Genomic DNA, 23,757 nt, shown 5'->3' with positions numbered 1-23,757 from the left:
TCTGTGGCTGCTTTCTCCCCGGTTTTCTCAGGGAAAGTATTGATTTTTTTTTTATTTTTTTTTTAAATTATTGGCAGGTCAGTGACATGTACTGTGATCTCTCCTCAGCTACTTTAGTAGAAAGTATTGTGATTGAGACTAACATGGAAATTTATTAAACTACTGATCTGCCAAAGAACCTGTACCAAAGCATTCAGGGAGTACTCTCACATTTTGTTCCATTTTGCTAAATTGAAGAGGATGTCAGGTTAGCTGCAGAGAAGTATTAACAAATGTTAATGAGTGTGTCTGTATCTGAGAGGGGGAGAAATAAGCTAGAGAAAACATCTGCAGCTATATGCAAACTGAACATGAGATCTGAACCCCTGTTTCTTCTGTTACTATGATACTTAACCACAATGAAGTTTTTCTTCTTTCTGTAGGACCCCATGAGGAAAAATGGTGGTCTCATACATTTCTCATGGCATTTTCTATATGGAGAACAATATTGAGTAGAGTGATATTTACCGTTCTGACTTGTGAAATGAATTAATGTTGTTCCCTACCTGTTGGGTCAGACTCATTGGATAGAAACTCTGGAGCACCTTTCTTTAATTTTATCTGGAAATATTGGAGAGGAAGAGATCTGTAAGAGCTTGGTGCCTTAAAACAAAGATTCGGTCTAAATGATGCCTTACTCTTAAGCTGCTACTTGATAACACAGGTGATCTCTTGTCAAAATTTCCTTTTTATTCACTGGTGGGTTTATCTAATAGTCTGCTCTTTAAGAAAAGGGAACCTGTTCTCCAGTTGCAAAAATTATTCTGCTGTGATACTGCCTCTTATCTACCACATTAAACCAAATACCCCTTTAAAAAAGAAGTAATTGTAGCCCAGGAATTACAGTGATGGTCTGACTAAAGTGCTTTCAAAACCTTTCTATATTAGCTCATACACTCGTGTATTTTAAATTGGCATGATCTTGCTGCATAATGGAGCTTTCCTTTTGATGCTCTTTTTCTGCTTAATTTATTAACGTTTACAACAGTTATTAAGTAATCTGACTGCCTTTTATACTGTGGTTTGATGATGTTGCTGTCTTTGGCAGCTTTGCTGAGTTTAAGGGGTTCCTGACTCCGTGCAGAACATTATTTGTGTGAAGAGAAACACTTAGAGTCGTGAGCTGTGAATTGGATCAAGGAATCCTGCTTAGGGACTTCTTTCTAAGGTGTTTTTTTAACTGGATGTGTTCTATCAGTTCAGGTCAGAAAGTTGCTCCCCATAAGTTTCATGGTTCACCTGAGGTGATAGGCAGTAGCACTGTTAAAGGAACAAGTGCCTAGTGAGAGGGAGCAGAAGTTTCTTGGGTTAGTATTGCTGCCCAAGCCAGCATGTTGTTAAACCTTAGCCTTAGTTTCACCCTACAAAAAGGTTTAGTCTCATCTGGTGTTCTGAAAATAGCTAGCTTCACTTCAAACAATCTAGAAATAAAATACCTGTGTTAATGTTCTTTTTTCTGATTCCAATGTTGTTTTTTTCTTTCAGTTTGCCCTAATTAAGATGGGATAAGAAACTTCTTGATTTTTTAAGCTAAGTCATAAACAGTGGTTTCCAGCACTTTTATAGCCATGTGGGCTGCCTGTGCTACTCTGCCAATGGAATTCAGTAGCATGCAATAGCCATGTTCCTGCCCACGGCCCTGCTTTGCAGTTGCACAGCTGTAGACCCCTCTGTCTTAAGTTCCTCCTTGCAGTGGCTGGGTAGTCAGGACTTACCCGCTGCCAAAAGAATTTCCAAGCTGACTTTCAATTGCTGACTTTTCCTATGGAAACCTCCCTGTTATAATATAATTGTGTAAATTGTCCCACAGGTTTTATAAACGCATAGGAGAAGTCCCATGTCCTTTCCTTTCAGTTCATATTCAAATTGGTAAGTGATGTACAGTAATCTTCACGGCTCCATAAGATGACTTGCTCTAAGAAGGATGCAAAGAGCTAAAAAATGTCCAAACGTTATGGATCAGTTATTTCAATATTTCAAGCCGTTTCTTATGTGTAGTGACTTGTGGTATCAGAAGCATCATGTAATATTGATGTGAGAGGAATCAATACTTGTAGCAAGGGAAAAAACAAGGGGAATTTTTCCTTTAGAAAGGTATTCTGTGGACTCTTGCATGGCAGGTTCTTTTGAAGAACCAAGGAAAATCCAAGTGTATTTTGGCATAATGAAGGTGACTTTTCTTTTTTTGGGTAACTTGAAACAAATGAACAAATTTTACAAGATAAGGCTCCAGTTTTGTAGTGAACAGTTCGCTGATGTCTTCCTCTCCTCCCTTTCCTGTCCACTAATGTTAGTATCAGCGCAGATGGAAGGGTCCACCTGCATGAATTTTATTGCAGAATCTGATCTGCGTGTAAGTATATGGTGGTTTTCCTTAAAATATTTCTTGAACACAGGAACATTATGCCACAGAGAAAGTGTCAGGGAATGCTTAGACCTGCTCTTAGAAGAATTAGGTCAATAGAATTTGTTTATGTAGAGATGTTCTATTTCATCATTAACTTTAGAACTCTTTCTTCTTTTTCCAGGTGGATGCACGGAGCATACCAGTGTTAGCAAAATGGCAAAATTCTTATAGCATTAAAGTTGTACTTCAAGAGCTAAGACGTCTAATGATGTCCAAAGAAAATATGAAGCTTCCACAACCTCCAGAGGGACAAACTTACAACAATTAATTTTAGCTGATTCTCAAACTTCTGTCTTAAAACAACAACCTTCTACTCATGTTAATGTCTTGATTAAATCTCACAATGCAAACACCCACACATTAAAAGAATTTCAGCTGGTATACATGACCTGGACATTTGTAAGAATATATATAATATATGTATGCCCAATATGTTTTCAGGCACTATGGGAGAAAAAGGCAGCACAATTTTTTTTTCTCTTATCGAGGCACTGTCATTTAAGCATAAGCCTGAAATAGCCTAAAATAGGAATTCAGGTTTTACAAGATGAAAGCATGACAGAAAGTGTCAGATTGCTGTGGAATAATATATGTTTCCAAAAATAATCTCTTGAGAAGGCAAAATATAAATGGCATGCTTTATCCATCTTGCTTAGTAAAAGAGCTGCAGTTAGATTTGTTTCAAAGTAGCAGGTACAGTGATACCATTGCTCATCTTGTTTAATTTTGCAAGGGTGTGGGTGCCGACTACTAGTAGTGTCACAAAGTATGTTCAGGATTGTTTTGATACCTGTATTTATAAAATGGGGGGATTAATTTCTGTTAAGCAGCTCCTGTGTGTTACATGTATTGGACATGGCAAATATTTGTTTACAGTCTTTGTTCTAATAAACCATGCATTTAAGTTTTAGTGAAACAAAGGAAATGTATGGATATGTGATTGAGATTAAAGTTAGTCTTAAAATGTAAATAAAATGTGGAAAGTGTCTGAGGTTGTGCCATTTCTATAATAGTGATGTAACATATGTACAGTAACTTGCAGAAGTAGTGGAAAGCCAGACATAATATTGCTGCTGGTTTTACTTGCACCTTTTATTCTTACCACTTTTATATGCTTAGTTTACTTGAGAGGTCAAAGTATTCTGTTTGTTGCAGGGGAGTAAGTTCTGTCACCTGTAGTACCATTCTTTAGACAAGCTTGCACTGTGCAGATAAGTATGTTTAAAAAGAAAATCCAACCCCCAAAACCAACTCCAAAATAAAAACAAAAAAACCTTGCCTACCCACCTCCCTTTGCCCTCCCCTCCCCTCCAGATTCTTTTGAGAAATGAGCATAACTTTCACTTCACTTACTTGACCTCTAAGCAGTTGTCAGACCACATTGCTGAAGTCTGCCCCTACTTCTCAGTCCTTTGTTTTGCTTTTGCAGTTCCTGCCTTGATTCTTGCTTTTTTGCACCTTTTCTTCTTCTGTGTTTCTTGCCTTTCTTTCTGTTCCACTTTCGCCTTTTCTGAAACACACAAAAAGGAAGCTTTAATAAAAATTATTCCAGTGGTACAGATCTTCATATTTCCATCTGCATTCCATGTATCGTATCCCATTACACGACTGTCTTTGTAGCTAGAATGCTTTCTGCCTCTCCTGCAGTTGTTCTGTTTTTTTCAATGTATTCTGTCTGGTGGGAACACTGGTTTTAGTTCTGTTACTGATTTCTCATAAGAAAGTAGTCAATGCTATCCTTTCGGAAATTATACCTTCTTTCCTTTCCTACTTTTCCCCCTTGGAGAATGCAAGCCTTTGTTCATTTTGGTAAGAACATGTAACATTGGGAGTGACTTGCCTGTCTGCATTCAAAATTTTATTTGGTGGTTCTTTTGAAAAAGTGAATATAATCAAAAGCCATCAATAGCCAGGTAGCTTTCTTTGATATGCCTTTGCCTATTTCTGATGTAAAGAACAAACCTTTAAAAGCAATAAACTAGGTGGTTTGTTTTTTTTTTTAAATTGAAAGGTTTAATTAGTATTTGTCAGTTTATGCTTTTTAGACAAATTGGACACTTCAGAATTGGTGAATTTGTAGCTGCCAGCTACCTCCTGTCTGTATTTATATAACGTATCATTTGTGATGGTTTGGCTGAAGTGCATTGCAACAGTTTCTTACTTGATATAATTTGAATGATTTTTATGCCATTAAATCTTTTTTTCTTACACTGACACTGCTAATTTATATTTAATCAATTAAAATAATGGAACTGTACAGTTCTAAGAGGTGAATTTTTGGGAAAATTTCAGCATAAACTATTGAGAGAATGAGAAATACTCATGGACTGTTACATGGTTGGTAACAATTTTAGAGACTGACTTATTCACAGAGCATGAAAAAGGCTGGTTGTTCCCTTGGTTGTATGTGGTGCAGGTTGATTCCGCAGGAGTGATTCCTCCTTGTCTGTAACCGTTTGTATCTGTGAAAATTTGCTTATCTAGCTGCCAGCACATAGGTTTTGCAGAAGAAAAATCAAGTGGTGGAGGGAACTGACCTTTTCTCTGACACCAGAGTATGTAATATAAAAGATGGCTATAAAAATATGCCTGCAGTGATTTTTAAGTGTGGTGTTTTTCCATTTTGCTCCCACTGAAATAGTTTCAGTGTAATTAATTATGAAATTTTAAAGTGTCTTTCACTGCTGCATAAAGTTGAGAGCCTCCTCAAAACTCTTACTACCTGAAGATTTTGAAGCACTGCTGCTTACTGTCCTCCACAAAGTTTACGTTGTTTTATAGGTATCCATGTCAGATCAATGCTTGCTTAATAATCTGTTTTCTCATGTTCTTGTGGTTTCTCTTGGGTAACCTACTTCGATGCCAGAATTTTATTCTTCCTCTTACAACTATTTAATTTGTGTTATGTTCTTTTGGCAAGATTTTAATTTGCTGTTGTTAGCAAATGTGTGGGTTTTTTCTTCTCAAACCTCTGTACCTCTTGCAAAGTAGAGCACCATTTTAAGCCGTTTTTGTGAGAGACAAAGTGAAAAGGTCTAAATACAAGATTTTTTCAAATTGGATTTGGAAATCTGTATCATGGTGGTGATCACCTGGGCTTTGTGCTCTAAAGCATTACCAAAGGTGTTGTGTTTTGGTTGTTTGAGGGAGGGGTAAGCGTACTGTGAAGCAAAGAAAAAACCCAAAGACCGTATGATTCATGCTTCGCAAACCTTAGGGTACAATGAGCAAGCCTATGGAAATATCCATATTACAAATAACGTGCCTTACTCATTGATAATAAAGTACATAAAATGTTGCAAGGTGTGTACCTACCAACTGCCTTGATTGCGCTCATCTTCCTGAAAGCAGGTTGAAAATACTTGACGACCAGCAAGAGAAAGTCAGGAATGAAGCCCTGAAACTATCATGAAATAAATGCATAATGCACATTCCTCCTAAATGTTTGGGGATGCCTAAAGGAAAATTTTAGTGCATTCTATGGCAATTGATCAACTATAATAATAGTAATAATAAACTGTCTAATTTAGACAAGTATTAGTGGTTTACATGGCTACTTGCATGGTGAGTTTGTGGAAATGTATTTCCTGTTTAGCTTTTGGGACAGTAATTCAGGGCCTAAAAATATTTATTACACTCTCTTGCTATCTTTTGATGCAGAAAGCTTGTTTAAGCAGGCGGCTTGGTAATTGTACTGTGACAGAGGCAGGGTGTCTGACTGCTACTTGTTTTTATTCTGACCTCTAGTTTTTGAAAACTGGTGTGGCTAGTCTTCACTGCTAGAGAAGAAGGAATAAACTGGTCTAATAAGCAAGTCTGAATCTGTGTTACTGTAACAAAAAAGGATGACTTAAAACTATAGTTGGTCTTCTGTGCAAGTAAAATTCCAGAGAGAAGTGAAGCGGTGGGACAGAATGCTTCTCATACGTTTTTCTAAATAATGTGTACAGAACTCTTGTGAAGCCTAGGAAGATTTCTGAGGTGGGGAGGTATTGGAGGGACATGATGAATGCCTGTGGTCTTTAATAATAATAAATTAAAACCCCAAACCAAACAAAACCCCACCAAACTTGTTAATGCATCTGTGTTAACTCTGCATAATGGAACAATTGTGTGAGAGGGTTTTCTTCTTTTACCTGTTATATGATTGTGTTATTTCCTGAAACAGTGTATTAAATCTTTTCTGTTGCAGACCCTGCCGATCATGGGCTAAAATGATATGAAGGGTATATTGTCTGTAATGCTGGAAGTGTGAATATAACTTATGCTGCTTTAGAAAAACGTAAAAGATCGCTAGCTGATCTCAACTTCTGTAGGAATGAGTACTCCATTCAATGGGTAAAATACCAGCTTTCTTACCTTAATGCAGTTTATAATGTATTTTTCTTTTTTACTAAATGGACGTGTACCTTCAGCTCAATTGATAAACGGTTGTAAATTAATGTACAGTGAATTCCATTCTATAAACTGTCATATGCCAACTCTCAAGTAGCATTCGCATATTCAAACAATTCCATGATGTTTTTCAGTCTTAACCATTTTAAAATAGTGATACATTTTTAAGGCCTTTTATTATTTATACAAGTGCCAAACTATATAAATGAATAACTTAATGGATTATGTTGAGATAGTGCACAAATAACCAGTGCTTGGGATCTCCTGATATAATGCATGTTTTCTATACTGATTTATGACTTTGCATCATTTCTTAACAGAAGCATCACAACTTTCTGCTTTTAATGTATGCAGTGTGGATGAACTGTAGACATGGTTTTATAATGTATAAACTATGCAGTTGGGGTTTAAAAAACCCTGTATATTTAACTCAGAAATACTGAAGGAATGGCTATGCAGACATAAACAAGGAAGGTTTTCATCAGCTGCTTTGTGCTGCTTCCCACTCTGCTCCCTGTTGATGATCATAGATGTGTAGGTATGCTGATTTAACACATTGGCTGTTTTCATTTGAAATTATTATTATATTTTTAAGCATGCAGGAATGAGAAAGGGAAGGCAGAAGGGTTTGATTTCCCTCTGCAATTTCTACTGATAAAAGTTACCAAGAAAACAAGAAACTTGGTAGAGGTAAATGCATTTGTTACTTGACTTGAGAATAGACCGTGAAAAAATGGCTGTTTTCCCAGTTGTCACAGGAATAAAAGCTGTTACAAATTGTATGAAAGCAGCTCAAAGAGTAGAGGTGTGAAGTTATCATGGAGATGTAGAGGCGTGTTTCTAGCAGATCTTTCCAGTGTCATGAAAATTGGATTAATACGAGGGTTGAGCCTTGCAGAATGATTTTGGGAGATAAACTAGCACTTGGAACTCCTGAAGTTCAGCCTGACAGGACTTAACCTAGTTCTACTGATCTTGTTCACATTTTTTGAGATAGAGCTTAAAATTGTTAAACACTGTGATGAAGTACAGCAGGTTGAGATGACTCGCATTTGTTTTAGGTTTTGATATGCAAAGCTTGCCACCGCCAGGAGCAGTGTAAACCAAAACCATGGCAGCTGTGATGCTGGCAGCTGGCCCTTTTGTTCCCAGGTTAATCGAAGTGATTGCTGATCGGCAGCTTAAAGTTTAAATGTATGCATGCGGTTAATAGTGTCAATACCATTAATGACAAGAGTCTATGCTAAAAGCTCTTTGCTTTTGTCATGGTATCAAGCAAACTGCCAGCAAGCTTGACCCCTGCCTTTTCTGGCCAACAGTTTCTTCCACAGTTTGTTTGCTGGGCTCTAATTTCAGGAAAGCACGTTATTTCTCATCTCTGGGTGGTGTGTTGCACTTTGAACTATGGAACTGTCTGCTTGTGAGAAATTTCTAAAATAACTCCTTGCCACAATGTCAGGATTTGTGGAGACAGCGATAGTCATCTTGGTTTCTGCTTTCTGAAACAGTTTCCTGTCATATGTACAGTTTTTTTTCTGTATGAAGATACGCAGATTAAAGTTACGATCTTGTATGGTACTACTAGCCTGTAACAATATATTAGATTTGTTACAGCCTTATCAGAAAATGTTTGAAATGTCTGTGTCCTTACAGTCAGCATCAAATGTAAGAGTCATTGCATTTATAGCAAAATTCTCATGCTAAGTTAGTAGTCTTTTCATTCCTTAAATGCTGTAACTTTGAAGTACTGAAATAATGTGAAATGAATTATAGCCATGATGTTTCCAGGTAGTGATTTTTTTGTATCGCTATTCAATCACTATGGATCGTTATTTTCTTCCTTGAGCTGAAATTCAGATTGTGCATTAAACACTCATTATCTAAAATCTTTTGAGTGTCACCTCAATTAGTAGTATAATGGTTTTGATCTTCAGAGTGGGATGCTGTGAATAGAGCACTGCTTCGGAAGCTCTTCATTCTGCCACGCTGCTTTCAATCTGTTAAATAAACTCTGAACCACTCACGTTCCTTAGAGTAGTAACTGTTTTTTCTGGCATTTCAAATACTCTTCACTTTACCTTCGGATTGATTTGGAATTGTTGTGTTTCTCAGTGTAAAACTGTTAACTCTCAGTCTCTAATGGTTTACTGTATTTTTGTGATTCTATAATAGCTGTATGATACTTCATATTAAAACAGAAGCCAGCAAAAATGATGCACTGTTTTACTTGACAGATGCACAAATTGCCTACGCTGCAGTAATGAGCTTGTAGCTGAAGACAAGGGGGCAGTGGAGAGAGAAGGAATTCATATAACTTAAGTATATACACCTCCTGACACCATTCAAAAAGTACTTTGTTCTCTGTTTGCATAAAACTGGGGTGCCAAATAAGTATTTGCTTGGGTTTTTACAGGCTTGCTACTACACAGCTGAAATTATGTTATATAGCCATCTGGATACACAGGTTATTGGTAATTGGTGTCCAGGTAGGAATGATTTAGTACAACCGTAGCAAGAATTGGAGTTCTGGTGTAGGTGCATTTATGTGTAATAGCTGGATTCTAATTTATGTCTGTACTATTCAAAGACAAGTGGATTCAAAGACCAAGTGTTCTGGAATTAAACTCATGCTGTATTGCTAATGCTGTTTGGTGGGTAGTTCTTACTTGCTAATTTAGCAATGTATGCACATACTCTCACACTTAAAAAACATTTAGGCAAATAAAACTGTTGCTCCTTCCCACTTGCTTGGAAGAGGAGTTAGATGGGGTAGCTTAAAACTGTGTGTTGGAATGGCCAGCTAGTGATAGTCATGTGGTAGCTGCCTTTCTTCTGTTTGCCTCCCCTCGCCTGTAACCCACCAAGATTGCCAAGTAGCAGTGGTCCAGTCCTTTGCTGATCTTTCCGATTTCAAGGGAGTCCTTTCCAGTCCTGGCTGGAGGCAGCCTAGCTCAGTGTGCTTACGTGACCGAGGAGGAGAGCGCCGCGCTGGTGCCTGCCTACCCTCCGTACTCTGCCCTCGCCCTTGCGCGAGGAGGCCCATGGTCTGCATGGAAGCTGCTTGGGAGTAGAACAAGGAGCTCTATGGCTCCCTAATTGAGGTCTTGGCAACTTGAAAGCATGCTTTTTCCCCACATTGGTATTTCATAACTCTCCCCCAACTAAGTCAAATTGAATTTATAACTTCAGTCCTTAAAGCACATGCTGAAGTTAAGTGTGTAGCTACTAGCTTTGTGGTGACGAACACAGAATATAGCCGCCTCCTTGCCTCCAAAGCAGCAGTTCCCAGTTAGACTGTGATCCCTCTGACATAAGAAAACTTGCAAGTAAGGTAGCAAGCCTTGCAAAAGCAGGTATAGAGCCTTGTAGGTGCAGGTATCAAAGTCAGAAATGAGTGGAAAACCTGGGAGCTGCTCACAGCCTGACTTAAACGCTCTCCTCGGGGTAGGGGTAGGGGTGGGAATTTAATACTTTCTCAGTGCTGGAAGATACTTTAATCATTGCCTCTGGTTGCCTTTGTCTATGGCAAAGTTGGAATTAAAAAACTGTTGGATAAGTGGACACATCCTTGTGTGATGTTTGGAGATGAGGACTCACTGCAGAAAGCAGGACAATCCTTAATGCAGACTTTACAGAACTGGTAATACACTCTCCAAAATACTTTCAGAAGAAAGATGAAAGCTCATGTTCAGCACTGGGAGGTCTATGTGTATGTCTGTGTGGGAACAGATTTAACAATGACAGCCAAAATGCAGAGTTTTTGGGTCAAGTTCTGACAGGGCAGTTTAGTATGTACTTCTAGCAGCGGAATTTCTGGTACAGAACACTTTCACAACCCCGATCTGCATTTGCTTTCTTCATTTAAGTATTCTGAAAATAACTTTTTCTGTTAAGGAGGGAAAATGTCATCAGGTTTCATTGTAAAATAATGAATGAATGCCCTGTGTTTGTACATATTTTGTAAGGCTGTGTCTGTCCTCTGTAGATTTGTCTCAACTCCTGCATCTCTGGGATGCAGCTGTGCCCCCCTTGCAATCTCAAATGTCTCTGCTTTTTGCCTTCTCACTTTTGGACCCTGACCATGTGTGCACTGCTTCACAGAGGCTCATGAAGTGTGTTTCAGATAAGTGAGTGTACTGGTGGGTTTAAGTTAACTATAGAGGAGTCTGTGGGGAAAAAAAAAATTAGGGGTCAAAGTTTGAAATACCATTTTCATTCTTTTTTTTTTCTTTTTTTTTTCATTAACACTTTGAATGCATGAGTGGGTGCCTGTGAGAATCTGCAGTATAGCTGAGCCACTGCTGCAGAGACTGGGTTGAATGCGTGCCTCACGGAAGAGGAGGGGTCAGCTTCAGTTTTTCTGGCAACTGGGGACAGCAAAGACAAATGTTCAGGTATGCTGTTAGGGATGGTAATGGTGTTCCTGTCTGAGGGAAAACTGCCGTCCTGTTTATATAACAAACCACCATAACATGGAATGAGGTGTATCTGTGTTGTCAGTGAGCAGAATGACTTAGCCTCATCCCTTGCCCCTAGAAAGGTAGCTTTAGTTTCGGGGGGTGGTGGATGGTGCCCCCTTCTGTGTTCATCAGTGGATTTTGTATTTCTGTTCACACTGCAATCCCAGATCTATTTGCCTATACTAGTTTGATCTAACACAAGTAGAAAAATGGCATCATACAAATCCCCATGTTGCAGAAATAAAGAAATGTGCTAAACAGACACCTTGTGGTAGCCAGGCTGGGCACCCCTGCATGAAGCAGTGTGTGTATGTGGGGGCGGTCCTAGCCAGGAGCTCTCTCAGGTGCCTGCTTTTCTCATCTGGGCTCTGTTTTCCTTTGCTCTGTTTTAAACTTGGAATATGATTAGTTAAACCCAGCTTTTGTACAAACGCTGATTAGCTTGTACAATATGTTTTTGTGCTTAAACCCAAAACTAAGGTCTGAGCTAGTCTAATAAAGTGCTTGCCACTTTTTAGATAACAAGTCAAAATCAGAGTGAGGACTTGGCTATTCCTCCTCAGTTCACCTTTGACTTGAGTGATTTAATTGATTACACAATGTGTGTTTATTGTCAGATAACTTCTCTGTGGATGTATTTGGTGGCAAAGATAAATTTATTTCCCTACACCTGTAAGGAAAGTAACATTAACTTTTCTGATGCATTTACTGTTGCTTGTAGCCATTCACATAGTTTCCAGGAAAAACTGTTTTCTGAAGTCTTTGGTTTCTATGTAGATCATGTCTCCAATTTTTTTTTTCTTTTTTTTTTTTTTCTCCTTAGGCTGAGAGTTGCCAGGTCTTGAATTTGCATAGTACTTTTGAAATGCCTAGAACAAAATGCCTGACTGAGCTGGCAAACCCCACAGTCATGGTATAAGAAGTTGGACTTGGGCTATTGCTATATTCCTGATGTGGAGGTGCCCCCTGCCCTGGGCAGTATTGCCTTGACAATATGTTTCATTACATTTGAAAAGTGTGGGTCACAAGGAAACTTTCAGCATTGCAAAATCATAGGTCAAAAGCCTTGGCTTCAGATAATTTGCATGTGGCTTTTGTTCTCTCTTGCCATTTAGTTACTCACTACCTGACAACGGAGGAACTATGTATGTTTCCTCATTATCTGAGATGAGACCTTTCCAAATTGGTCCACACGCTAGTAAGTGGAAAGCAGCAGCAATCTTCTCTACTCTGTCTTTGGTAACAAAAACACGCCTTGGAGGTGGCAAACGTGCGTCATGTTACTGATTTGTCTTTACAGTAAATATTTGCTATGCATCAAGTCTTTTTCTGCTTTGACTGAACTGTCAACTTGCAAGCTACCTTGGGTAAAGTATCCAAGCTGTAGTGAGTTTGGTAGTCCAGCAAATGAGTTTTACCTTTCTAAAAAGAAAATTGACATGTAAATTCGAAGGCAATTGTGTTAGAGAATAAGCATTTTTAGGGTGCTTATATAATACTGAGAATTTGGGGTCTAACTGAATGTTACTGCAACCTAGATTTTAATTTATTTAAATTGTGTGATTAGATAGTGGATCAAGATCTTTGGACAACTCAAAGCACAGCAAGTGATCGTATTTTAAAACAGACAAAGCCCCTATGGCTTAAGCGTTCCTGTCCTCTGAACAGCCTGCAAGGATCTGGTGCAATAATCTTGTTACAGTGGTCAGTCTGTTCTTGGAGTGACTTCTTCACCAGAGAGCTCCAGCTCAGACAACTTTTCATTGCTTTGACTGTGACAGCTAACCAAGGCCAAACACAAACCAGCCAATCTCTGTGTCACAGCTACTCCATCCTTGGGTGGCTTTCCATTCATCTCAGTCTCAAGGAGACTGTTCTTGGGCTCACATGGTCTTGTTGGCTTCCCAAAGATTCTTGGAGGCCACTGTAATGCCATCACTTTTTTCCCATAGGACACATGTGGAAAATGGTGAAGAGGAGATGTTAATGGCAGAAGATCATGGGCCTGATCTGATTCATTCTCAGGATCTTAGGAGGCAATGCAGCATCAGGAGAAGCAGTTTTGCATATTATCACTGCAAGGAGGGGGAGAGAGAACACCTGATAGCCCATGAGAGTTTGGATTATTTGCCTTTACACAGTAAAGTTTGTAAGAAGTGGCTACAAGAGAAAACGAACAGGTAGACTTACCTTAAATACTCTTAAGGTGCCTGTAAGCTATGGGTAGTTTGGACAATCCAGGGAGATGCCTGATAGCAGAAGGAATTAAGAAAACTTTATTTATTGTTTCTACTGAGGAAGACGCTTCAATAGTATGTAGAAGGGAGCCAAGTGGCAAGCAAATTTGATGAAGAGCATTTTTTGAAAGTGCTTATGCCTTTGCTCTTGACAAATTCTTGACTATGCAAAAAATATGTTATTAACTACTCAATTTATAAAACATAAAAGGATGAGACTTCGCAGAGGTTTGGGGGAATGTTGTCTTACTGAGACTTTTCTTGAAATTCACTGCCTCTTAGTGTAATGTCCAGGAAACATGCTGTTTGAATTTCAGTAGGGGTGCTGTAGTCCTAAATGATACTGGAAATAAATCAGTAATTACTATTGGTTCACATTTATTATTTGAAGTGTAAATTTAGTAAAAACATAAGCTAGAGGTAAAGGTTTGCACACTTATATGATTAGTACTCTGCATTAGTTGCAATAGAAGAAAACAGGAATTACTTTGAAATGAGTTCTAAGTGCTCTACTGAATGCTTAATTACTGAGTCACATAATTGAATTTTGAAATGGCAACAAACAATTAGCATCTGAAAGCAGATTGCACTGCTACTTATATATTTAAAAAAAACAAAACCAAAAAACCCTGACTGTGTTCCTTACTCAAATGGAAATGGCTTTCACCTGAAGGTAGAGTTTTGTTGAGTCTACACTTTTTAAGGGGATGTTGGCAAAAGCAGTCACGGTTAATATCAAAGTGCTCTAAAAATGGAACTTGCATGTTTGTGAGAGGAAGCATGGGAAATAGACCTGTGCTGTAGGCTGGGAGGTAACTGTGTTCTCCTATTTCTAGAAAAGAGTGGGATCAATGGCTGCTAATTGGGCTAATTGGAACAGCAGTTGGGACACTGGGGGTTTTGATTCATCAGATAATTGAGTCTCATCAAATTGAAATGGGACCTGGTGGAAAATTACCTGCAGGTGAGCAAGAGTGACCTCTTCTATGTTTGTTTATTAGAAAACACACATCATGAAGTTTTAACTGACTAGAGGTTCTGTCTCTCTAGGTGGGTGTGGACACTAAATATCCTGTGGTGCTTTGTGTAGGTATGCTTTGATATACTGTGCAAGAACTTAACCTATAGTACAGTATAATGTTTGATGATGTTCTTGTCATGAGATTGATGAAGGCAGTCTTTAAAATATTCCTCTTTCTCTTCCCCCTTGTACCTAAGGGGCATGTGCTGCTTTAGGTATGGTTGATGTCCAAGGGAAGGGATTAAGTTTCTCTTAAGGTGCTCAATGAATGTGGACCCAGTGTCAGATATGTTGTTTATTTGTGTGTCTGGGGCACCTATCTTTTGCTAATGCTGTAATAGATTATTGTTGAATGATTAATTTGTCCTTGATGGGTATCATCATGTCTGTGATAATTGGGATGGTGGTGGTAAAAATCACTGAGTGGCTAAAACCAATATAAATGTTAAGGCATCTCTGACCCTGACTGGTTTTTCCTCTTACCTGTGGAGAGAACCAAGTGGTAAAATTTTTGCCTGGTTTGTGGTATCTATGGTAGATAGTATGAATAACAAAGAGCTTCTTGTAAGAAAGGGGCTTTGAGCTTTTATTCCCACTGAACCCTGACCAGGGGGAGCTGGGCACCCTGTCAGCTGGTGCTGGGGGCAGCCTGTGTAACCATCATCCATGGTATGCAGCCAGCAGATGCAGCACTTTATGCAGAGGGGGGGCCAGGGTCTGGGCTGACAGTGCTTTTGGGCTCAGCAACAGTGGCAAGGAGCTGCCAGAGCTGGTCTCCAGAACCTGGGGCAGAAATTACCGCTGAATTAGCAGAGGCTACAACCTCTGAAGTGACCTCTGGAGATCATCTAGTCCAACTCCCTGCTAGAGCAGGTTCACCTACAGCAGGTTGCACAGAGCCTCATCCAGGCGGGTTTTGAATGTCTCCAGAGAAGGAGACTCCACAGCCTCTCTGGGCAGCCTGTGCCAGGGCTCTGTCACCCTCAAGGTAAAGATGTTTTTCCTCACATTCAGAAGGAATGTCCTGTGCTGCCGTTTGTGCCTGTTGCCCCCTGTCCTGTCGCCGGGCACCACTGAAAACAGCCTGGCCCCGTCCTCTTGACACTCGCCCTTAAGATATTTGCAGACATTGATAAGGCCCCCTTTCAGTCTTCTCTTCTCCAGGCTGAACAGGCCCAGCTCCCTCAGCCGTGGGCCTTTCTCAGGCTTAACCTAGAGCAAGCTCCCCAGGGAGGGTGCAGCTCTCTGTGGCTGTGGGCAGTGCCTGTGACCTCTCGCTGAGGCTGGAGCACGGCAGATGGGCTCCTGGTCTGCACAGATATGGTGGGATAGCTGATGCTGCTGGAGTGCTGCAGCAGCTCTTTAGGAAGGGCAGACTGGGACGGTTAGGAGTGGCAGTTGCTCTGTTTTGTGGGAAAGCAGTGGGAATGCATGGAGCTCTGCCTTAGTACAGGTGAGAGTAAGCTGTGAGCTTGCAGATCAGGGTTGGAGGGCACACTAATATGTGTGATGTTGCGGGTGTCTGCTATAGACTGCTGGCTCATGAAGAATTAGACAAGGCTGTCTTCAGGCAATTGAAAGAAGTCTCATGGTCCCTGGCCCAGATCCTTGTGGGATTCTTTAGCCAATCATCCCAATATCTGCTGGAAGGGCAACACAGCAGGGCACAAGCAATCCATTAAGTTTCTGGAGTGCATTGATAACAGCTTCCTGATAGATGATCAAGAAGCCAATGAGGTGACATGCTCTGCTGGACCTTGTACTTACTGACAAGGAAAGACTGGCCAGTGATGTGAAGGTTGGTGGCAGCAGTGACCATGAGATGGTGACATGTGGGATCCTGAGATGAGGGGGAAAAAGCAAAAAGCAGGACCACAATTCTGGACATCATGAGAACACTTTAGTCTACTCAGGGATCTGTTGGAAGAATCCCAAGGATCCCAAGGGAGACCATCCTGGAGAGAATAGGGACCAAGAGAGCTGGTTGGTTTTCAGGGATTATTTCCTCCATAGTGAAGAACAATCCATTCCAATGAACTGGATATCAAGCAAAAGGTGGCAGGAAGCTCCTCACAAAACTCAAACATAGAAAGGAAGCACACAAGGGGTGGAGGCAGGGACAGGTGACCCTGGAGGAATACAGAGACACTGTCTGAGTGTGCAGGGATGGGGTTAGGAAAGCCAAAGTGTACCTGGAATTGAATATGATCAGGGATGTTGAAGGGCAACAAGAAAGGAAGGTGGTATTTACCGGTACATCAGCAGTAAAAGGAAGACTAGGAAAAACATGGGCTGGTTGTTGAACTGGGTAAGGAACTTGGTGACAAAGGACTTGGAAAAGGCCAAGGTACTCTATGCCTTCTCTGAGGGAGGTGGTTGATGTCATTGTGAGGCCATGCCCAATTATCTTTGAAAGGTCATGGAAACTGAGGAGAGAATCCTGAGGACTGGAGGAAGCCAGTGTCATTCCTGTCTTCAAGAAGGATCCAGAGAACTACAGGCCAGTCAACCTCATCATGACCCCAGGAAGATGACACAGCAAATAACCCTGGAAACCATTTGTAAGTGTATGAAGGACAAGAAGGTGATTGGGCATAGTCAGCATGGATTTAGTGGGTAACAATCTTGTACTAATGAGATGACTGGAACAGTGGATGTTCTTTATCTTGACTTCAGCAAGGCTTTCATCACTGTTTCCCATAACATCCTCATAAGACAAACTGGTGATGTATGGCTTACATAAGTGGTCAGTGAGATGGATTTAAAACTGGCAGAACTGCTGGGCTCAAAGCATTATAGTCGGTAGCACAAAGTCCATCTGGAGGCCAGTCAGCATGGGTGTACCCCAGGGGTCAATACTGGGCCAGATACTGTTGTGGATATCTTCACTAATGGCCTGGATGGTGCGTGTGCTGGGCCAGGTGCTCACCAAAGCCACTTTATCACCTTCCTCCTCAGCCAGACAGGGAAGAGAAAGCACGACAAAAAGCTCGTGGGTCGAGGTAAGGGCAGGGAGCAATCAACTCAGCAATTACTGTCACAGGCAAAACACTCAACTTAGGGAAATTTATTACCAATCAAATCAGAGTAGGGTAATAAGAAATAAACCCAAAACTTAAAACACGTTCCCCACGCCCCTTCCTTTGCTTCCCAGGCCTAACTTCACTCCCAAATTCTCTCCCTCCTCCTCCCCAGCGGTGCAGGGGGATGGGGAATGGGGCTGGGGTCAGTCCATCACACGCTGCCTCTGTCGCTCCTTCGCCCTCAGGGGAGGCTCCTCACACTCCACCCCTCCCCGTGGGAGACAGCTCTCCATGAATTTCTCCAGTGTCAGACCTTCCCGTGGGCTGCAGCTCTGGGTCCCCAATGGGGTCACAAGTACTGCCAGCAAACCTGCTCCAGCCTGGGCTCCTCTGTCTACAGGTCCTGCCAGGAGCCTGCTCCAGTGTGGGCTTCTCACAGGGTCACAGCCTGCTTTGGGCATCCACCGGCTCTGGCATGGGATCCTCCATGGGCTGAGGGGCACAGCCTGCCTCACCATGGTCTTCACCACGGGCTGCAGGGGAATCTGCTCCGGCACCTGGAGCACCTCCTGCCTCCCTCTGCGCTGGCCTGGGGCTCTGCAGGGCTGTTGCTCTCACAGTCTCACTCCTCTCTGGCTGCAGGTTGCTGCTCAGTTTATCCCCCCCTTGCTAAATACGCTGTCCCAGAGGCGCTACCGCCGTCACTGATGGGCTCGGCCTTGGCCAGCGGCGGGTCCATCTTGGGGCCGGCTGGCGCTGGCTCTGTCAGACATAGGGTAAGTTTTATATGCTTTCCTCGTGGAAAACCTATAGTACTTGGAATATTATTTCCTTGGGGTTTCTTATATATAAACTATGTCTATGTTTATAAAATATATAAACAGTGGATGAATACACATGCATACATGTGTATACACATGCATTTGTATGCATATACATGCATGTGTGTATATACACACTAAAGTATAAATAAGGAATATACAGAAAGAAACCACAGTTTGATTCCAGGGTACCACAACAACCATTACACATGCTGTTGGTCCTGTCATAATATAAAATTTGTCCTGTTGTATTAAACTCATACAAAGAGACACAGGAGGTAAGCTCTCACAGGCTCTGATATCAGTACAAACATGTAATTCCTGCCCCGGAAGGCCTTCCCATCTAAATACCACCTTCAGCTGCAGATGAGCAAAATTCATTTTCGCGCACTTTGCTGTTTGGGTGTGCGGCATGATGCGCTTGCAAAAGCCTGTATGGGACAGGCTGCCGGGAAGGCTGCGGTGGCTGGCTGTGACGCTGCGACCTCAGGAGTGGAAGGGCTGTGCTTGACCTGCACACACAGTGAATCACTGCTGGGCGCTGGAGAAGGTGGCAAAGTGTGTGGGAGCTGAGGAGTCGTGGAGAACTGCAGTCAGAACAAGCACAGAGAAATAAACTGAAAACCCAGGGAGACTGAAACGTGTTTTTTAAATGTGAGAAGGCCTAGTATGAGAAATGTCCTTTTGGTTAAAATAAAGCGGGAAAGAGCTTGCTCACATATATTCTGTCTACTAGTAACAGCTGGAAATTCATGAAGGTAAGTACTGATTTAAGACTTTGAAGCCTTCATTCAGGCAAAATGTCTCCTGAAGACACCATATAGAGACACCATTTAGTGTTTTCTTGTGCATGTTCTTAAGGTCCTTTACCTCTGCTTCTGACCTGAAAAAGGGCCTTGATGAGTAACAACGGGTCCTTTATAGTGGTTTTAAAGATGGGCAAGAAGTCCTGGAAAAAAGCCATGACTTGAATCTGAAAGTCATCGTTCACCTTACTGTTACTCATTCCCATCCTTCTAAAGAGCCTGCACTGCTTGCCTGTTTTGGTTTTTCCCTGTGGTACGCTTTCTGCCTGCAGAAATCTGTGGGGCAAAAGATGATGGAAAAGCAGGACGTGGTCTGTGGGTGCCAATGCAGTAATCTGTTTGCCAGCCGGGCAGGATGGCGACATTCACGTGAGCTGGCTGTGTGCGCTTGAGTCAGGGCTGGCCATGGTGGTTCTGTGGTCAGCCTCAGTGCTGGTAAGTGCTAAGTGTCCTACACAGCAAGCCTGTAACGCTGTGATAAACCAGATCTCTTGCCCTTCCAAATACTGGTTAATTCAGTATTTCATTTAAAAACTCCCCTCTATTATACAACCCCATTGGAGCGGTCTGTCTTGGCCTTCGGCCTACGGCTGGATTCCACTGCCCGTAACTTGTATAAAAGTGTCTGGGGTGAAATCAGTGGTGGTGGCGATGCAATTTACACTTAGCATGTGGTGTTTATAAAATAAATACAAGTGGCAGCTGGTATAACTTGTGAAAACTCAGTGTTTGGAAGGGGCCTAAGCCAAAGACCATCAGTCCATATAAAAGTTACTGTTGGTTTTAGATTGATCTTTTAGCTGTGCTATGTGGGTATCCCTTGTAGCCCAGATCAGTACTTTTACAAGGCAGCAGGGCTAAAACATTGAGTGTTTCTGTCATTTACTGTCCTGCTGTGTTCAACTTAATTATAGACAGGCAATTAACAGCATAGGTGAGAGAAAAAGTGAACGTTTTACTGAACTTACCCTGAAATCCAGCAACAGTAGAAAAAGGGAGTTTGCTGTTATGTGAGTAATAACTGAGTGGTTTTAAGCTATCTAAAGTCTGAACTGACAAACCACACAGGTTCACGTGTACACCCTGCCCCGCAGACAGCCTGTGCAAAGGCAAGAGGCTGGTTGCCTTCAGGCATCGGCAGGCATGGCAGGGTGCTGGGGCAGGGGCCCTCATCAGCTGTTTTCTTCTCTCATTACCCCCAGTACACATATAGCAATGCTGTTGGGAGCTTGAATTTTTGTGTCTAGCCAGAAGTTATATGTGTATCTACATCATCTGTTAATTCTGGGACAGTTTGTGGACAGAGCAAGGTGAGGGCTGGATTTAAAAACTCTGACTCATCTAACACATCAGCATCTAATGATTGTTGATTCTGTTTCTCTCTCTCTCTCTTCCCCCCAAGTTCTTTTGCCCAGCAGGGTCACCATTGGGCTTGCCAGAAATCATCGGGTATTTGAATGGGACTTCTATTCAACATTTTTGTAACATCAAGACCTTTTCAGGGACATTTGTCTCATGTGTGCTGGCTGTAGCCTCTGGGCTGTTCTACGGGCCAAAAGGTCCCATGATCCATTTGGGGTATGAAATAGCAGACAAAAGTTAAAGCTATCAGGCTGATGGTGTGGGTTTGCAATGTATGTCTTGGTGGCAACACTGGCTTAAAAAATACCCTGCGCTGGGAGTGCTTTTCACCTCTGCTGTCCCTTCCTTTGCATTAGCACAACTATTCATGCCATGCAGTGAAGAAAAACATTTTTCACTGTGTGTTTTAAATACTGGCTTGGTTCCCTAGTACGATTCCCTGTTGAGACTCAGCAAGTAGTTATCTGGACAACTGCAGTCCATTTTGTTTCTGAAAAGCAACCCATCCCACAGCTATGGCCTGCCAGCTCCTTTGCATCTCGTACAACTGCTTTTACTTACACCAAGTCTGTATAAAAATAAAGCCAGTCTCAAGTGGCTGTGCACAAAAGGGGCAACAATTTTACAGCCCCCTTGCAGAAGTGCTGAAGTGGCTGTGTAAGGCACACAGTGATGGACAGCCAGGCCCTTGGGACCCATGTTTCCAGCTTACGAACACGGCAGCCACAGATGTCAGCTAAGGGCGACCGCAGAAACCAGGCACTGCTTCGCAAAGCTCTGCAGATGGCAAATTGCAGGTCAGGTTGGATCTGCTTGTTGTTCATGCAGTAGTGTAATACAATGTTTTCTAGGTAGGGAAAAGCAGACTTTATAGTCCGTTTGAAGGATAATGACTTTATCCCCAGCCCTTGCTATACACAGAGAAAGAGAATCCCCATCATGCTGTAGAAAGAAGGGGAAAGGACGGTTACCCAGTCCTGCTCTGTAGGTCAGAGCAATTCTTAAAATTTGCTCTGTTGCAATACAGCCAAATTTAGTAACTGCAGGCCAGGTTTTGGGCTTTGCTGTTTTGGTAAGTGAGATAGTTTCCTGTATTCACCATTTGGAGGATAATCCTGCTGCACTTGATTACCACCATCATTAAACTGTATCTTGAGCTGAGATGGCAAAATTAGTCCCTCCTAATATGATACAGATTGTTTGTTGGCCGGTTTGCTGTTTTATTTCTGATCTTTTTTGGGTTTGGAAAGTATTCATCCCTGAGGTTTGTTCTCTTCCTCTTCACCACCCTGACCAAACCTACCCTCCTCCCCAACACCCTTTCACATTTGCTGTTACTCTATGGGTTTATATTTATTTATTCATTTGGACGGAGGTGCAGCAACCTAGGGGATGACTCAGATATTCAAAAATAGGAGTGCATGGTTAGTCAGAGGCAGCCACAAACCTTCCAGACAATGATTACCAAGGTTTAGCTCTCCCTTTAGGTATCTTTTGTTTTCTTTGCTTTCAGACATTTGTCTCCAGGAGCTCAGAGACTGCAGCTGTAATTTTTTTCCCCCTTTGTGCTGGGTTGGTAACAGTGATGCATGAGCCAAAGGATTGAATCATATTTCCATGAAGAAAGTCAGCATGGTATTAACATGATGCCTTTTTAAAATGTAGGAATTAAGAGCTAGTTTAATTTAATTTATCTGGAACCATCCACCATTTTTATTAAACATAAACACACGTAAGTTGCTAAAAGCCTCTGAGACATTCATTAAGGCTCCTAATTTAAGTCTTGTAGAAAAGTCTTCCAAGACTATACAATGAATAGTTTTTTCTTTTCACTAAGGGTTTGGATTCCCTCCCCCCCCCCCCCCCCCCCCCCCCCCTTTAAATGTAGTTTGAAGTGCTGCCTGGGAACACACTGTAATAATTTAAATCATTACACATATTCTGTTAGAAGCAGAGCTGTTCTGGCTGCCATGGTTGTTAACCTGGGAACAGATGACTGAAATGACGGACTGTAGTCTGATGTGTCACCACACTTGGGCAGACATTAACATGCAGTTCTTCAAAAGGCATTTCATGGTCTATCATCACAACACTTCTCTCAAAAGAGACATTTAAGTCTCTGAGTCAAGAATCTGAAAGTCTTTAGTAGCCTCCTCCTTTATGTCAACAGGACTTTGCATATTTGAAAGATGTGTTCATGTTTTCCATGTTTAAATCTGTTGAAACCAATCTAGGTTTGCTGCTGCATGCCAGCTAGGGCTCTGCCCTCCTCTGCCTTTAATCGTGGCTGATTTATGAATAATTTACTGAAGAGTGCTCTCAATTATACAACATCACTTTTAGTGCTCTCCTGGGTTGCGGCCTGAGCCAGCTGCAGTCAGACACCCTTGGCGTCCACCTCCCGATCTTCACCACATCTTGGAATTCAGCTGATAAGTGATGGGCAGAGCTGTGGGGCCCTGGGGGGGCTGCCCCACCACCCACCCTTGGTGCCCCGGGGGTGTGTGGCAAGTCACTGTTGAGCCCTTTGCATCTGGAAGGGGAATACAGATACCGCTCCAGCAATCTTTCAGCCTTCCTGCTGTTTGTCACTTTGGAATGGGGAAAAAGCCACCTGCTCTAATTGAAAATAAGTTGTTTAATTAAACAAAGGTCTTTAGTCAAAACAAAGTTCACAAGTTGCTTTATTGAATGCCTGTGAAATAATATGTTAATACTGAAGACCTTCTCCCATTGCCTTCTGGGTTGTAAAAGGAGGGAGAAAGATGCAGGACTTTTACACATGGCCTTTATCCTCAAATCAGTGATGCTGTCCCAGGAAAAAAAAAGAGATGATGGAGATTGCACAATGTGCCCGGGGGGCCCTTGCTGTATTTTTCTAGTTTTGAAAAAGTAAATTTTTTGTGACACACTTTTAATATGGCTCTTCTCTGCTCATGTGTGTCTGAGATAACTCTGGTAAGCTCTCTTTTGTGAAATTAATGAGATTAGTTTCCAGACGAAGAAATTACAAACCAGTTTGTGTCTTCTGGATGGTATTTATTGTCATCTTGACATACAAACTTCTATACAATACCATTTTTTTCCTAAAGCAAGGAAAAAATGAAAGACCCCCATGTGTTAATTTCCCAAAGAAATACAAGGAATTCAAATGAACAGTCACTGTGAACTATCTGTAGCTTAAAA

The 23,757-nt window shown here is 41.6% G+C and overlaps 2 protein-coding genes across 4 annotated transcripts in view; both read left to right on the top strand.

Moving 5' to 3' along the window:
• The window catches only part of UBE2V2 (ubiquitin conjugating enzyme E2 V2), a 29,603-nt gene extending 26,169 nt beyond the window's left edge, over window positions 1–3,434 (top strand). For 2 of the 3 annotated variants that reach the window (XM_055799075.1, XM_005241411.4), the window contains one exon: window positions 2,568–3,434. In XM_055799075.1, the coding sequence (XP_055655050.1) occupies window positions 2,568–2,714 (147 nt within the window). In that variant the 3' untranslated portion in view covers window positions 2,715–3,434. The remainder of the gene's footprint in view (window positions 1–2,567) is intronic. The other variant, XM_055799077.1, reaches the window with a different exon arrangement.
• A 9,700-nt stretch (window positions 3,435–13,134) lies between these two features.
• Window positions 13,135–23,757, top strand: part of LOC106112740 (chloride channel protein C-like) — an 81,073-nt gene continuing 70,450 nt past the window's right edge. The window contains 6 exon segments of the mRNA XM_055800196.1: window positions 13,135–13,481; window positions 14,375–14,455; window positions 14,457–14,502; window positions 19,564–19,644; window positions 20,612–20,787; window positions 22,915–23,007. Of these exon segments, the coding sequence (XP_055656171.1) occupies window positions 13,189–13,481; window positions 14,375–14,455; window positions 14,457–14,502; window positions 19,564–19,644; window positions 20,612–20,787; window positions 22,915–23,007 (770 nt within the window). The 5' untranslated portion in view covers window positions 13,135–13,188.

The sequence above is a fragment of the Falco peregrinus genome, chromosome 3 (genome assembly GCF_023634155.1).
Source record: "Falco peregrinus isolate bFalPer1 chromosome 3, bFalPer1.pri, whole genome shotgun sequence".
NCBI lineage: Eukaryota > Metazoa > Chordata > Aves > Falconiformes > Falconidae > Falco > Falco peregrinus.
This window is presented reverse-complemented; position numbering and strand designations above follow the sequence as displayed.